The 16,691-nt window shown below is 33.0% G+C and overlaps 1 protein-coding gene across 1 annotated transcript in view; it reads left to right on the top strand.

Annotated features, from left to right (window-relative positions):
- The window catches only part of LOC129231218 (activator of 90 kDa heat shock protein ATPase homolog 1-like), a 60,524-nt gene that overhangs the window by 20,894 nt on the left and 22,939 nt on the right, over nt 1-16,691 (top strand). The window contains exons 2-3 of the mRNA XM_054865474.1: nt 9,722-9,801; nt 13,421-13,531. Of these exons, the coding sequence (XP_054721449.1) occupies nt 9,722-9,801; nt 13,421-13,531 (191 nt within the window). The remainder of the gene's footprint in view (nt 1-9,721; nt 9,802-13,420; nt 13,532-16,691) is intronic.

The raw sequence follows: 16,691 nt of genomic DNA, 5'->3' as shown, positions 1-16,691 counted from the left end.
ATAATGCTTTATATTAATGAACAATTAGAAACTTGCTTTTCTGGTACTACCATTGCAAAGCAACCGTTAAAATCTTAATTGGTGATATTTATTAATTTAAAAAGCACTGTAGGCTGAAAATGTTAAAAAAGCTAAGAGTAGTAAACTATATGGAGAATTATGGGATGTTATTTGCATTTATTGTGCATTTAATGCCGAAACTCAACCTACAGACCAGCTGAAACCTCGGCCAAATTTAACTTTGTGTCATCTCGTGTAATTATATATTTTTTATAAGAATCACTGAATTTGAAAGTACGAAATATTCAACTGTTTCATTTCTCATTTGTTTTTAAATTAAAAAGAAAAAAAATGCATTCAAAACATTATTCTGAACAAAATAATTACGAAATAAAAGCAATATTTAAGCATGGCAGCATTTAAATGCATAGCTACTGTTTAGATGATTGCTTATTGTGTTTAAGATGTAAATCCTTATGCATCTTAGACACAGCATATTTTTTTTTTTTCAGATGTTTCAAAATATAAAATTATTTTATCATCCAGCTTAGAATAGCTTATTTTTATTTTAATAACTTTTTTTATTGAAAAAATATATTGTTAGTAGCTACGTTTTTTCGTGGAAACTATCAAATTTGAAAGGATCAACTAATTCTTTTGCTTTTTATTATTTTTCAATAAAGCAAATAACTTATTGAAAAAAAAATACAGCCAATAAAAATGAAGACAATGTAAAAACATGCTGGCGTTGAAACACATACTTCATGGAAAGTTACTTGCTGTGATTGAGATTTTAATCCTTTTACATCCTGCAAACTTGTCATTTATTTTGAAAACTGGAAATTATTTTATCTATTATTTTAACTATTTGTTTTACTTGATAGTTAATTCATGGCAGTTACATTGTATTTTATTATTTCAAAAAGATCTTTTTTCATTTTAATTTTTTTAAGTGATGCTTCAATATTTTGTTGGCAGCAGAAGAATATTTAGCTCCACCCTTGTTTTAAATTTTTTTTTCTCTTTTTTTTAAATATTTTTAAATCTCTTTTTTCTAGTTTTTTGGTGCATCCATCTTTTTCTGAGGCTGCATCAAGGGTTTTACAAAATTCTTTATAAGCATGTTAACATGGCTATGAGTTGTCAAATCATGTATCAGTATCAGGGAAGAAACTAATTATCAATTATGCAGAATTTTTAGATAAACAAATGAACCATTTACTATATTAATTTGCTTTTGCTTTTAAAAAATATTTTATTTTATTTTTTATATTCTTATTGTAGATAATTTAAGGATTTTAAATGGACATTGCAGCTTTATTTTCATAATCCCTTTTGTTGTTGATTTTAACTCTTAAATTTTTAATTTTTTTTTTCTGGTTGTTATTTTTCTTTATGTTTGAATTTTTGTTTTTTTTATATATGTCTCAGCCTCTCATATCAACATATTTTGTTATTTTCATATTAAAAATGTTTATTTTTTGGACTGATTCTTTAAGAGCATAGGTTCAAGAAAATATTCTTAATTTTTAATTTTAAAATAATGTAAAGCATTAATGTAGAATTGACTAAGTTTATTTTGTGGTCAAAAGTGATTCTACTAAGAACTTCAATCCAGGAAACGTAGGAATTTTTTTTATTCCTTGAATGTGATTTCCATGATTTACGTCTATCTACTTCAAATTCTATTTTTATTTGCCAAATTGTCAAGAATTAAAAATTAAACATTGTGTGCCATCAAAATTCCCCCTTTTGACAATTTGTTGTGAAGAAATATTCATTCTACAAAACTTATTTTTTTACACCAGGGTTGCAATGCCACAGGGTAACCTGAAGAAACAAGAAAAACACAGGGAATTCAAAAATCAACAAAAAAAAAAAAAAAAAAAAAACAGGAAAAATCCAAGGAATTTTGAAATTTTCCTCAAAAACCTGGAAAATAAATGAATAGTAATAATAGTATTGATAATATTAATGAAGTTCAGGAATAAAGTAAAATAAAAAATAGTAATTTTGCTTCTTTTTTTAGAGTAAATATTAAAATGTTGATCATAAAAAAAAATCTTTTTATTGTTTTATTAACTTCTATCTTGAATTTCTTGATCATGCAAAGTGTATGAAATTAGTCTTCAATATTAATTGTTCTGCTTAACTTTTACACTTTTAGGTTCAAGTAATGAATGGTTAAGAGATGGCTTTTTTTTTTTTTTTTACCTTGCATAAAAAGTTAAATATATTCAATCACCATGCTATTATTTCAGTTACAGTTGAACCTAGATATCTCAAACCTCCTTATCTCGAAACCCTTGGTGTCTCGAAAAAACATTTTTCCCCTGCATTTTCTATAAAAACCCTTATGTATTTTCCATTGTTATCTCGAAATTTATTTTTGGAAACCCTTGATGTGTCGAAATTTTTGCACAGAAGCAAGTTTCAGTTGTCGTTTTTCTTTGGCAATTTTTGTTGTAAACCAGTTCTTGGGACCAGTTTTCTGTTAAAAACTCCCAAAAGGCATTATGAAGAAAGAAAGGCTAAAACGAGTCTAGATGTGGATTAAAATATATTTGAAGAACTTACGATGTCTTACAACATACCGTGCTGCACAACTCACGCAGCAGGAGAAAAAACGGAACAACAACCAACGGTGTTGCCAATTGAGTATAACTAAGATACATAATAAAACTCACGATGCCAATCAGTTTCAGCAACAAATGAAAAATACTAAAAACATAAATATAGTGTGAGAGGTATATATTTTTAACATGCTCCCTTGCCTATCACACTAGATACAACACAATGAAAATAAAACTTCTAATTAAAAATACAACCATTAAGCAAAAAAATACTGACATGGCAAACTCTAGGTACTACAATTTAAAAAGAACACACTTCAATACACTTTTAACAGAAATTAAATTTAAGAAAATAAAAAGTATTTTCATAGCTGCAAACTCGGTCCATGGTTGCAGGACTTCAAAAGAATTAATAAAAAAAAACCTAACAAGTCATCACATAGTTCAAATGACTCAATGTTCCTTCGGAAACTTGTTTTGTCATGGCATCTGCCACATTTTCCTTTGTGGGTATATGCTCAAACTTCAATATATTACTGGAAACCAGGTCACGTAGAAAATGGTGTTTGATATCTATATGCTTACTTCTTTCTGAAGTCACTCTGTTGTTCGCAATGAATATTGCTCCCTGATTGTCCACATTCACAACTTGAGGTGAGGCAAATAAGCGGCTACTTACTACCTCTTTTACCAAGCTATTGAACCACAAGATTTCTTTTGCTACGTGGCACATGGCCACATATTCGGCTTCGGTGGAGGACAAAGCAGTGATGGTCTGCTTTTTGCTAGACCAAGATATTGGTCCTCCAGCAAGTAAAAGCATGTATCCACTGAAGGATTTCCTGTCGGTCTTGTCCCCTCCCCAGTCGGCATCCGAGAAGGCAAGCAATCCTTTTCCGGTTCTTTGGAACTTCAATTTCCGAAACTTAGTACCCTTGAGGTATCTGAGGATATGCTTGACTCCTCTCCAGTGCTCTTCCATCGGCCTTTCGTTGAATTGGCTCATGTATGTACTTGCATATGCGAGATCAGGTCGTGTGCCGCAGGCTAAGTACAAGAGGCTGCCGACGGCTTGTCGATAAGGGAAGCTGGCCCCCGTTTGCTTCGATTCCGCCCCCTGCTGATCATCGGGCTTGCAGTACTTGATGCTTGGGTCTAATGGTGTAGCAGCTGGTTTTGCATCACTCATCTTAAATGTGTCTAAAATTTCAGACGCATAAGCAATTTGATCCAGCGTGATCGACCCATCTTCTTCTCTGTTAATCTGCATTGACAATATTTGGCTGGCAGGACCTAGGTCTTTTGCAGTGAACTTTTCTTTAATTTTTCCTTTGAACTTGTTTATTTCTTCTATGCCGCCAATGATTAGGAGGTCATCAACATAGACTCCAATTATGATGTTTCTCTCATGGCAAAAATAGATACAAGGGTCTGCTTTAGCTCTTATTAATCCATAATCGATTAGGAAGTCATTCAAACAAGAATTCCACACTCTTCCCGATTGTCGAAGACCATATATACTCTTTTTCAGGTGGCAGACAAGGTGCTCTTTACCTTTTTCAATGCATCCATCAGGCTGTGCCATATACAGGTCCTCTTCTAAAACGCCATTGAGATAGGCAGCTGTAATATCCATTTGATGGACTTCATAATCCTTTTCGGCAGCTATTGCAAGTAACAGTCGAATGGATTTAAGCTTGATGACAGGCGCAAAGGTGTCTTGGAAATCCTTGCCAGATACCTGAACACAACCTTTTGCAATTACTCTGGCCTTGAATTTTGTTCGTTTTCCAGATTCATCCTTTTTTCTGCGAAACAGCCACCTGGACGGTATTATCTTCACGCCTGGTGGTCTCGTGGTGAGTTCCCACGTTTGGGCTTGAGTGAGGTTTGCAATTTCTTCATTCATTGCCTCTCTCCACATGTCCGCTTCAGGGGATTGCATGGCTTCAGTGACTGTCACTGGGTCTCTCTCATCATGGAGTGTCTCTTTGGCATTGTAGAGATAGTAATCCGAAAGGTGTTTGGGAAGATTCACAGGCCTTGCACCTATTCCCCTCTTGCTTCCACTGCCCGAACTGCTATTTGACGCTTCAGTAATAACATCATCGTGTGTGTCATGCACTTCTTCAATAGTATTTCCAAATGATTCATTTAAATCTTCACACTTGTCATCTGGGACGTCTTCTATCTGTTGAATCGAGCACGCTTCAGTGCATAAATCCTGTGATTCTTGATGATTTAAAGGCATTTGGTTTCCTAAATTTGAAAGATCAACTTCTTCTTCAGATGTATACATGCAGTTTTCATCTAAGCTTTCAATGCTAAGAATGGCTTCTTCTGCAGTATCATTACAATTTTCCATCTTCAAGGGGAAAACATTTTCTTCGAAGATCACATCTCTGCTCACGAAAAACTGTTTTTTCTTCAAATCATATAGCTTATAGCCTTTGACTCCAGTTGGATAGCCAACAAAAACGCATTCTATAGCCTTTGGGTCAAGTTTGCTTTTCCTTGAATGTGTGCGAGTATGACTCCATGCCTTGCATCCAAATACCTTGAGGTGATCTACTTTACTTTCAGCGCTTGACCAAACTTCATCGGGAATCTTGCCATTTATTGCACAGGATGGTCGCTTGTTGTTAAGGTAGGCTGCAGTAGCTGCTGCTTCGGCCCAAAATTCATGGCCTGCTCCGGATTCAATTAGCAAACATCTTGTTGTGTTTATTAACGTCTGATTCAATCTCTCCGATTTGCCATTTTGCTGAGGTGTTTCTGGCACTGTAAGTTGTCTTTGGATCCCATGCATGGTGAGGTACTTGTCAAAACTTGCATTCTTGAACTCTCCCCCATTGTCACTTCTCAGAATCTTGATCTTCTTGTTGTGGATGTTTTCAACTGTGCGGCGGTACTCGTCAAATTTTTCCAATACTTCTGCTTTGGCCTTCATAGTATATAACGTAGTATAATGTGAGTAGTCATCTGTAAATGTGACAAAATAGCTTGAATCTCCAAGAGACGAAGGGGAAATCTTGCCAACAACATCTGAGTGTATTATTTCAAGGAGATCCTTGGCTCGTGTGCTGGCAGACTTTGGAAACTTTTTCCGCTTCATTTTCCCTTGAATACAGACGGTGCAAGGTGTATTTGCCGATTCTTTGTCTTCTTCAAGAGAATCCAAATTTTTGATGGAACTGTAGTGTGGGTGACCGAGCCTTCTGTGCAACAGTTCAGTATTTTTAGTTCTAGTCATACAGGCAGTTTCTATCTGTTCTTCAATGATGTAAAGTCTTCCTTTTTTCTTGGCTGACAGGAATATTTTTCCCTCGCTGTCGATTATTTTGGCTTTGCCGTCTGCAAATTCCACTTTAAAGCCTTTCTCTTCTATTCTTCCAATAGACAGTAAATTTCCTCCTAGCTCTGGGACAAATAAAACATCTTGAATGGTAATGTTTCTTCCTTCGTTTTCTTCATGTATGCAAAATGAAATATTCCCAATCCCACTGACTTTTATTCTTTCAGAATTAGCCACTTCAACTTCAGATGCATATTTTCTCAGACTAAGGAATTTTCTTCTGTCAGAAGTCATGTGTTCTGTGGCTCCGCTGTCCAGGATCCAGAGTAGGGGGTTCACTGATGCCATATCATTTCTTGCAGAAAGTGCACTGTCTCTTCTTTGTTCTCCAGTTTTGGAATTATTTTTATTTCCTTTCTGTGAATTGCAGTTCTTTGCAATGTGGCCCCATTCTCCGCATGAGAAACACTTAATTTTCCTTGGTTTGGCTTCATGTTCTTCTACTGGTTTTCTTGATGACGACCTTCTTTCATTCTTCTCGTTTGGTTTCCACGAGGGGGGGTTGTAGTTTCTTGTATGGAGTGCTGCTTCTTCGTGGTAAAAATTCTCACTTCTGTTTACTCTTTTTTCCTCTAAAAGTAGTTTTGATTTCACCATTGAGGTTGATAGGTTAACTTCGTCTTTCTCTAAATTTAGAATCAGATTTTCGTATTGCTTTGGCAATCCAATCAGCATTATTAATGCCACTTCCCTATCTGTAAAGGCGTAGCCTCCGCTCGCAAGTTTTCGATGAATGTCCATTAGTCGACTTAAATAGGTGTGCATTGTTTCATTATTTTTCATTGTTGTATTGAAAAATTCTTTCATCAATTGTATGGTGTGCAGCAGTCCAAACTTAGTGTGGATATCTTTCAATGTATTCCACGCTTCTCTCGCGCTGTTGCAATCGCCGATGTCATCGAGAAAATTGTCTTCAACAATTAAAAAAAGCAGTGTTAAAGCTTCTTCATTTCTTCTAGTTTGGTTGTCTGTCATTTCATGACCGTATCCGGGCTCAACCGCCTCCCAGCAGCGTTTTTGCACCATCAGAGCACGAGCTCTAATTGACCAAGAATGGTAGTTGTCAGAATTCAATTTCGGCAATTTATGCTCGTCGGTAGCCATTTCTTTTTCAGTTCCTTCTAATGAACCTTCAAATGAAAAAAAATACGATGACCAACTTCTTCAAAAACGAGTTAAATTGCTTCTTCTAAAACCTTACTTCGGGAATCGCTGCTAGTTAGGCCTAGTTCTCGCATCAGTCGATCGTTCGTCGATCCTCTCCATTTATTCCAAGAGCGTTCGTGCTGATAACGTGTTAAAAACTCCCAAAAGGCATTATGAAGAAAGAAAGGCTAAAACGAGTCTAGATGTGGATTAAAATATATTTGAAGAACTTACGATGTCTTACAACATACCGTGCTGCACAACTCACGCAGCAGGAGAAAAAACGGAACAACAACCAACGGTGTTGCCAATTGAGTATAACTAAGATACATAATAAAACTCACGATGCCAATCAGTTTCAGCAACAAATGAAAAATACTAAAAACATAAATATAGTGTGAGAGGTATATATTTTTAACATTTTCATCTCTATTCTAGTAAAATTTGTGATTTTAGTGGATTGAAGCAAGATAATAGGGAAGTGTTGGTATGAAAGGGGTGCTGTGTTTTCCCCAGAGTTTAGAATCTTAGTTCATTTCTCTCGAACGTGTTGTCCACTTTGAGGAAAGGGGGTTGATTTTTTGCCAGTCGGTTTTCAAGTGAAAGCGAAAAATGTGTTCCTCATTTTCATCATTCTGCTTTTTTAACTCCTACAAAATGGCTGCTGAAAACTCTTTTGAATGTGGAGAGCTACTAGTTGAAGATAAGAGTTTTTTAATTTTTAGGTGAAAAATCAAGTTGAAATTGTTCATTTCAAAATCTCTTCCTGTGCACTTTCGACAATTATAAAATTTCAAATCTAGTAAAATATTGAAGACTATTGTAATTCCAAGTAGTCTCATAGTACATATATAAATGCATATAGCGTACATGTGTGTACTTGTGAGAGTTTCTAGTGTAATTTTTTTTTAAACCATGATAACTCAAAAACTCGATATCTCGAATTTTTTCCCGCCCCGAGAGATTTGAGATATTGAGGTTGTACTCAGTGGCGTAGCTACGCTTTCTGCCGCACGGTACGGTTCCTCAATTTGCTGCCCTTTTGATGGGAAATAGTTAATACATTAAAGAGTCAAAAATGTTTTAATAAGATTTTAATAAAGAAAAAATAAAAAAAAAATTTCCTTCTTATTTTTCTTAAAGAAGAAAAAAAGAAGGAACTGAGAGCTTGACCGAAAAATTCCAGAAGTTAAGTCAAAAGTCGGAATTTTAAGTAATTTTTGCTAACGGTTTATGGAAAAGAGGCTTTGAGCTCCCTCCATATTATTATTTTTTTTTTTTAAATTAAAATCAATTTTATGCTTTCTTTGGTGACGTTAGGGGGATTGGGAGTTCGCAAGGAAATTTTCCGAAATAGAAGTCGTAAAAAAGCAATTTTTGGATACGTGAAGACATTGGGGACAGTTCCGCGGCGCTGTCCGGAAAGCTTTTCAACTATACTGAAAAGCATGTAAATGTAGGCTGTATCTAGTGGTGTAAGGGCCTCCCCTAACTCCAACAAAGACTGGATTTTCCTCCCGAAATATTTTCAAATTTGAAATAAATTTTTGTCTACCTTTGATGGAGAATAGGGAACGTACGCAAGCTCTCGAAAAAAAATTTCCGATGCTGAAGTTTCAAAAAGGGAATTATAGGCTAGCTTTGACGGCATAAGTTTCCAACTATTTCCAAAAATGTTGGGGAGTCAGATGGTTTTCCCCTCTCCCTATGAAATGTTTTGAAAATGACGTCCTAAAAACGCGACTTTAGCCATTGTTTGACGGACAACATCATAAGAGAGAGTCAACTGTGATGACGTTACAACGTTACAGGAAGTGTTAGGGCTTGACCGCCCTCAGGAATTTGTTGGTATTGAAATTTTAAAAACCCAATATAAGGCTAAATGATGGGATGTAAAGGGATGGGGTAGGCGTTATCCTTTGGAAATGTTTTGAGAATCAAAGCCTACAACTACACTTTTAGGCTGTTTGGTGACGTTAAGGGATGGGAAGACTCTTCCGGTTACACTTCCCGAAAAATGTGACACCGCCCTCAGTCTGTAGCTTCAGACGCAGGAAGAGAAAAAACAAACAATATAATACTCAGATGTCCACAAGAACAACACATGTTTCGTATTTGAGTAATTTTATTATCATAGTTGCACCACAACCTTAGAATTAAAAGATCTTTTTTTGACTCTAAAAAAAGATCAAAAGCATGATTTACTTATTGGGAAAAAGCGTTATTTTTCCGCATCAAAAGTGAAATTTCCGCCCCTCAAAAAGTGCCGCCCGTGGCGGACCGCCCCCTCCGCCCCTCCCTAGCTACGCCACTGGTTGTACTGTGTTACAATTTTTTATTTATTTATTAAAATACTTATTGTTTTGATTTTATTTCCTGTGGTGAAATTATCAAGATATTAATTTTCTTTTTCAAACATCAGTGTTCGCTCGTTTGTAATGTGTCATTTTCATACAGGGAAAAACACAGGGAATTTTTTTTTTTCCGAAATTGAGTGGCAACCCTGTTACACTAAGCCAAAAAAATTACCAACTCTTCAATTGATCGAGAAAATCCTGTATTGACAGTTGCATTTCAGTTTTTTATTAATATAATTAGTTTGTACTAATTATTTCTGTTAATGCTTCTCTTTCAATGTTTAAATTAGGACTGAAAAAAATGCTGCAAATTGGTCAAAAGAAAAACTTAAAGAACTGTTTACTAATGTAAAAGTTGAAACTGATTTTGGTAAGTTCATTTTCTTATACTTTTAATATTTTGTATAAAATGTTATGTGTATTAGGGTTGACTCTTGGTTGAAATAAAAGCTCCCTGAACAGGAAACATTTTGAAATGGACGTCTGCAGAAGGCTTAGAGTAATGGTCCCCAACCTCTCTTTTACCTAAAGTCTGCATCTCAGGTTCAGATGAATCTTACAAGCCAGAACACTTATAACTTCATTAAAATACAGTGAAGTGCCGTTTATATGTTTCTGAAAAAAACAGTATGAAAAAAATGAAAAGGACATACAAAAGGTATTAGTTAATATGTATTAAACTCTGCAGGAACCAAATGAAAAAACGTATAGATAAAAATGTATAAAAGAAAAACGTATAAACGGTGTTTCACTGTATATATAAATATTTTTAGATAGCTTGGGAAAACGCAGCAAAAGAAAAAAAAATTAAACTAAGCATTGCTGTTATCATTGTTACATGATTTTTATCCATACAAAATTTCTTTCGTTTTTTTAGAAACCAATTTCTATCTATTTATTTAGCTTCAAATTTAGAACAATCTTTCATAATATCGATTAAAGATGATCTGTTGTTTTGAAAGGTTCCAGAATATATTTTTCAATTTGTCACATTGAGTATAATAACAGGCCATAAGTTGGTCACCACTGGCTTAGAACATATGACAAGTAGGGACACTTTGTTCCTCTTTTCCAGTTTATTTTTTATTTCACTAAAAGAAAAACATTTAAATCATTAGGGTAAAGAATGATATATATAAAATTTATTTATTTATATTATATTTTAAAATTTATTTATTTCTAAATAGAATCCTTGAAAGTGGACCAAGGTGCCCATTTTGTGTGAATTATATTAGCCTATTCTATAGGGTCCTTTTCAGCATGTTACACAAAAAATGTTACACAGCGCTTCTCTTTCAAAGGCAAGCATAATTGAATCTATTATATCAGAAAAGGCATAAATCCCTGATGCAACTTTTCTGGAATCAATAAAAAGTGGTTTATTTCATTCATAAATGAACTAAATTCGACAAAAAATTTTTTGACTAATCTAGCCACAAGTGAGAACATTACCTCACCTTAAACTACGCTTCCTTTCATCACTGAAATTAATTTTAAAAAATTGGACTTGTGCTCTTTCCGTAATAAATATTCTAAAAAGCTAGTTTAGAGGAATGAAAATGTAAATCAAGTGAAATAGATTTGTTTCAAACTGATTTAGGATTATATAAAATAATATAACAAAGTGGCAAGAATAATTAATGAAGTCTGCATGCATAAGTTCATTATCTTAAGAAAATACTTCCTGTATTTTCCTCTTTCACTCGTCTTGTTTTTGTGAAATAATAAAGTCTGGTGTAAAAAAAATTTTAAAAAAAAAGTAAAAACTAACAAACTGAGGGAAAAAAAAGCAAAAGTTTCACATGTATATAAAACTATATTTATATTCATCAAATACATCCTGCATAGAATTCTTCTTTTTCTATTCTTCTGTTGGCTAATTTTCTGTACCAAGTTTGATGTACATATTAGTATGATTATGTTCGAATTGCACAGAATAATCATCTTGATAACTGTTATTTCATTCTACAATATGAAAATTTATCCCTTTGTACTCAATATTGGCAAAGGTAGTTTAACCGACAAGCGTTACTTTGCAATAAGCTCTTGAAAACCGTCTATAAAAGAGCTTGCCTGAAACCATTCCTTTGTTGATTTAACAGTGGATTTTGATGTAATTTCAGGATGTCACTTATAAGAGATTAGATTTCACATGGTAATAATCTGTCATATCTGTTTAACATTTGTTTTACTGTCCCAAATCTCGGTTGCAAAGGACAAGCGAATGTCCTCTCAGAAAAAAATACTCAGCAATCTTGTTAAATTCCTTCAGTATCATTTCCAGAAAAAGTCTCCTGCAGTGTTGTTCTTATTTTGACCAGCGTATATCTCACTGAAAGCCACAGTTTTTTCGCAGTTAATAGATTGATGTTAATAAAATCCCTGAGAAATTAGCGAATTTCATTTTGATACATATCTACCTTATCTCTACCTGGATCGTGATTTCGAATCCCTCCTCTCCCTAACACCGCTAACTGAAAAATCTTCCGCTTGCTGTAATAATGCTAGATCAAAGGAGTTATTTGTTTTTATTGCATTACGGCAAAAAATGTAGTTCTTCTATGATTTTGCCATACATTCACATTGCATCTTACTGTTCCTTCATTCACGTTTAGTGCAGAAATGGCATAAGTCCGGGACTTATGACTTTTCTGCACTAAACAAAAATGTGACTCTTAAATAAAGTGCATTTTTGTACAAGGATCGACTTCCCTGCTACACGTTGTCGTTCCTGCTACAATTCTATTTCTCTACGTGCAAATATGGTAAAACCACAGCTAACTCAATTTCGAAAAAAAGTGTGACTTATGCCCTTTCTGAAATAATCGATTCATTTATTGCAACTAAATTAGTTCTTGTTTTTATTAAAATAAAAAACATAAATTTTTATGAGCCATAAAGCTCACTAAGTTAAGTAATTGAAGCTGAAAAATATCTGTGATTGATTGTACAGGGTTGCCACGGGTGTTTAAAAGTGCCTGTTACAAATGGCCCTTTGAAGTGCTCAATTTTAAACAAAAATTGTTTATTATTTTGACAAGGTGAGAGCTTCATTTTAATTGAAAGCTATCAGCACTAACTCCAAAATTTTAAATAAATTATTCAGTCTTTTCTATTTTTATTATCTTTTGTTGTTTTAGCATTATAATGACATATGTATGGATGTGGAGAAACCAATCTAAGTTGTTTAGCTCTGATGATGACTCAGTTTTATTAATAATTATTGTTATGCTTATGTTTTGAATGGCTTTTAAAATAAACACAAAAGCCTTAGATTTATACATATTTTTTTATTTTAATTCACATATTGAAATGCTATTCTAAATATGCTTTTTCGCTGTTGTCTTAATTTTTTAATTTCATTTTATTAAAATTTATATTTTTTTATTTGCCCATTTGTTACTGGATCTCCAGGAATCTGGTAGAAATCCTGATAGTACACAGAGCAGGAAACTATTGTGATATACCAAGAACTCGAAGAAAATTCCCTAGTTGTAGGAAATTTGTTGCTTTAGAGTGTTTTATTTTGATTTCCATTTTGGAGTTTAAACCCTGTTTTAAGGAGAACATAAAGTAACAACTCCTTTATATAAAATGGCAATTTTTTTTTTTTAAGTTAAAAAAATGAAATCTTGGACAGTTAGTATTTATAATTTAAAGTTTATCGCATATTCAACGTTAGCAAAAGAAATTTTGATGAATATTTGTGAGATAGAAAAATAATAATTAATGATTATTGGAAAGGGGAAGGAAGGCACTTAGCAAAAAATAATGTTGAAAAATGCATAATTAATTGCTTAGTACTTGTAACTGGGGCGTTTCACAAAACTTACTTTTGTTTCCTTGTTTTTGCTGTTGCAGTTATGTTGCAGCAAAGCTGAAAGTAATATTTTTTGTGTGTAAAAACTTTCTTACCTTTATTAGCGTTATTGATTACTGTTTTTAAATTTTTAATTGAAAATTTATTTATTCTAATTTATTTCATTTAGCTGCTTGCACAATCACAGAGGTTGTAAAATGTGAAGGTGATGCTGTAGTAAACAATCGCAAAGCTAAACTTATATTTTTTTATGAATGGGCCTTAGAGATGAAGTGGAATGGTAAGCTTGTTCTTAGATAATCTTTGTTTGTTTAGGAGAGAAATTATAGAATTTGCTTTTATAATTTCTTGTTTCTACACGTTTTCTTACCTTAAGCTATTTTGAAATGCTGTAAGAAAAAATTGTTGATTGTGTTATGAGCAATATTTGCAATATTTTATTAAAAAATTTTGTTGTTGATGATACTTGGTAGTAAGCTTTCATTTTAGGACAAATATGTTAAACAGTGTCTTGTTAAATAAATGTTGTTTATTTATTCAATACAATCTTATGTGCTCTTTTAAGCAATTTCCAGATATTTGCGTCCTTCTGTTGACTTAAATGTTTCTTTTTATCCTATATAGTGTTGAAGTGTGTCTACCTCTGACATGTTTTTCCTTTGGAACCGTCTTGTCTTTTAATGGCTCCTCACAATTCAAAAATTATTCAATTCTTTTCTGTTTTTGCTTTTAGTGTCAGATGATAGTATTTACTCTGCACTGATAACAAAGGCTAAAATGAACTTGTTTTGTTGCATACTTTAAATTCTATTTTGATATTAAATGATAATTAATGTCTCCTTTTAAACTAAGAACTGACTGACAAAATGATATTGTGTATTGGAAGTGAGTAAATAGACAAGAATAAGTAAACAAATACTATTTATTAGTGTGAGATATTATGACAGAAATCACACAAGGCAAGATATGATCAATTAAAAGTCATCAATATAGATTGAGGTAGCAGCTTCATCTTGTCATGATTGACAATAGAAATACACAGCATGGAAAAATCCACCTTTACAGATAGAAAGCTTAGTAATTTATGTATGTCCGTAAATTCAATTTGACATGACAAAATAAACACTCTGTCGCTGGACAGGAATAACTAAGAGGCAGTTCAGGGTTTGTAGTCTTTAGAAAATCCTTATTTTTCATTTCCGTTTTTAACCCCTTAGAAAATTCTTTTTTAAGAACTTAAGTCTTATTCCATGCTCTTATTTTGTTTCCATCATCTCTTAAGTCTTAGTGTTTCCTTATACCGTATTTTCCCGTTGAAGCACAGCTCTATCCTATGTGCCAAACAACAGGGAGGTTATCTCAATGTCTCATATTGTGAAAACCTGCCATTGTTTGCTTTTGCTTATCTCTTCATCATATCCTGCTTTCCCACTTCAGTTTATTTCTCCTGATATTCTATCACTATTAATAAATTTTCAATTTTTAGAAATTTAGCTTAATGCTTTGCTATCTGTGCAAAGTTTTTGATGACCAATCTTATTGTTTCACAATCAAGACTTAAGTTCCTCCATGCCATGCCAATTACTGTATTTATAAAAATTCGTATCTCATGAAATTTTCCTTCAATTTTCACTGGATGATCGGCAGCATGTTGAGAAGATAAAGAATTAAATGAAAATGAACTACCTGGCACATCGCTAGGATTTTGTTAAGGGGAGGGGGGGGGTCCAAGGTTGCACGAACTTTAAAAATGGAAGCATGCCAAATCAGAAGCATTAACTGTTAATTGTATAAATTAATACTATTCCAATCAAAACTACAATTAATAAGTATGATAATTAAAGCTTTGCAATATATTTGCTTTAAAAAAAAAAACGCTCATATTTATTTTAACTACATTATCAACTGTCTAACTCAATTAAATGCTCCATAATTCCTCACTCCTGGGAATTGGATTTTGGACTGCATTTAATGCTTCTATGGACGAAAATATCGCCAAGGTTCATTAAAGAGAAGCTCGAAATGTTTCTTAATTCAATTAAATTTTTAAAATACATTCAACGATAAGAGATGGAATGATACTTCTAATCTTCTTTTTTATAGTATTTTCATATAAAAGCTTAGGAAAACATTATTAAAGCTGTTCAAACAACTAAAATACATAGAAAGTGTCGTTGCTCGTTAATAAGTATTTTCTTGTGATGTATTGCTAAAATAGTAAATTTGAAGCTAAGGATCATTTATGGTATTTACGATGAATTAAGTTAAACGATAAAATTTCTGTGTCAAAATTTTTGAAAAAAATTTGAATGATAATTTCTTTATAAATACAATTTTAGGCCATCAAAGATTTTAAACATTTTTCTTGGACATTTTCTATTTAAGGAGTTTCGCATGCAGGGTCATTTAAGGGTGATAAGAGGAAGCATTACTTTTAGAACTTAGGAAAATGAATGAATACACTTACAAACACATTGTATATACATAGTATTTTTATGTGTAGTCTTTACCCCTCTTCAGGAAAACAAATAAACTAAATCAAAGCAGTAGTTCTGTTCATTATGCTGATTCAAAACAACAACTGTATGGGAAATGACCGATAGTAACAGTAATGAATCATCACAACAAAATTTGACACTCCAAGCCTAGTTATTTTACTAACAATCTGAAAATATAAAAATTTTAAATTTCTACATTTGGCGGTACTCATCCGATTTTGATCCTTTAGGAGGTAATCTTTGCCCTATTTGATAATACGGCAGCACCAAAATTAGATATACTGTGAAAAGCTAATCATCTTTCGGGAACAAATATAAAAGGTTTATAGGTTGTTTAAAGCCCCAATTAGCAAACATTTTGCTCTAAGTCATCAGATGTTATAACCTAAAGGTTTAAAAGAAGACAAATCTCTTGTAAAAACTCTAAGAAAAGTTGTAAATCGAAATCTAGATAGGATTTAAATTGATTCCACATTTGAGCGAAACAATTGCCTGTTTGTGACAATTGATATTTTGATAGTTGACATTTTAAACCATAACTCCAGTAGATTAACCCTAAGCTTCAGTAGATAACGTTCATTGATGACCACTTTTTAGTTTCTTTAGTGCCCTGAAATGACAGTCTCACCAGTAAAACAGTTAAGCTACTGAATCCAGTTCAGCCTTGTTACAATAAATCCATTCCCTGCATTTTAAACATTATCAAAACATATTATAAAATTATCATTCGTTTAGGGAGTTTCATTATTGATGAGGTCAAGAGCGTTAGTCGATCATTGGCTATTACATATATGAGGATAAGAACAACAACTATTATTTTTGCATTTGGAGTCTACTGTGCTTTTTAACCATGAAAGTACAGATACTTATTACATAATTCTTGAATACAAAGCTGTCAGTAAATAGCTATCAAAAAATTTGCTAAATAAAGCATATGCACAA

Source organism: Uloborus diversus, chromosome 10, assembly GCF_026930045.1.
Source record: "Uloborus diversus isolate 005 chromosome 10, Udiv.v.3.1, whole genome shotgun sequence".
NCBI lineage: Eukaryota > Metazoa > Arthropoda > Arachnida > Araneae > Uloboridae > Uloborus > Uloborus diversus.
Note: the sequence above shows the minus strand (reverse complement) of the source record. Positions and strands in the feature narration are given on the sequence as shown.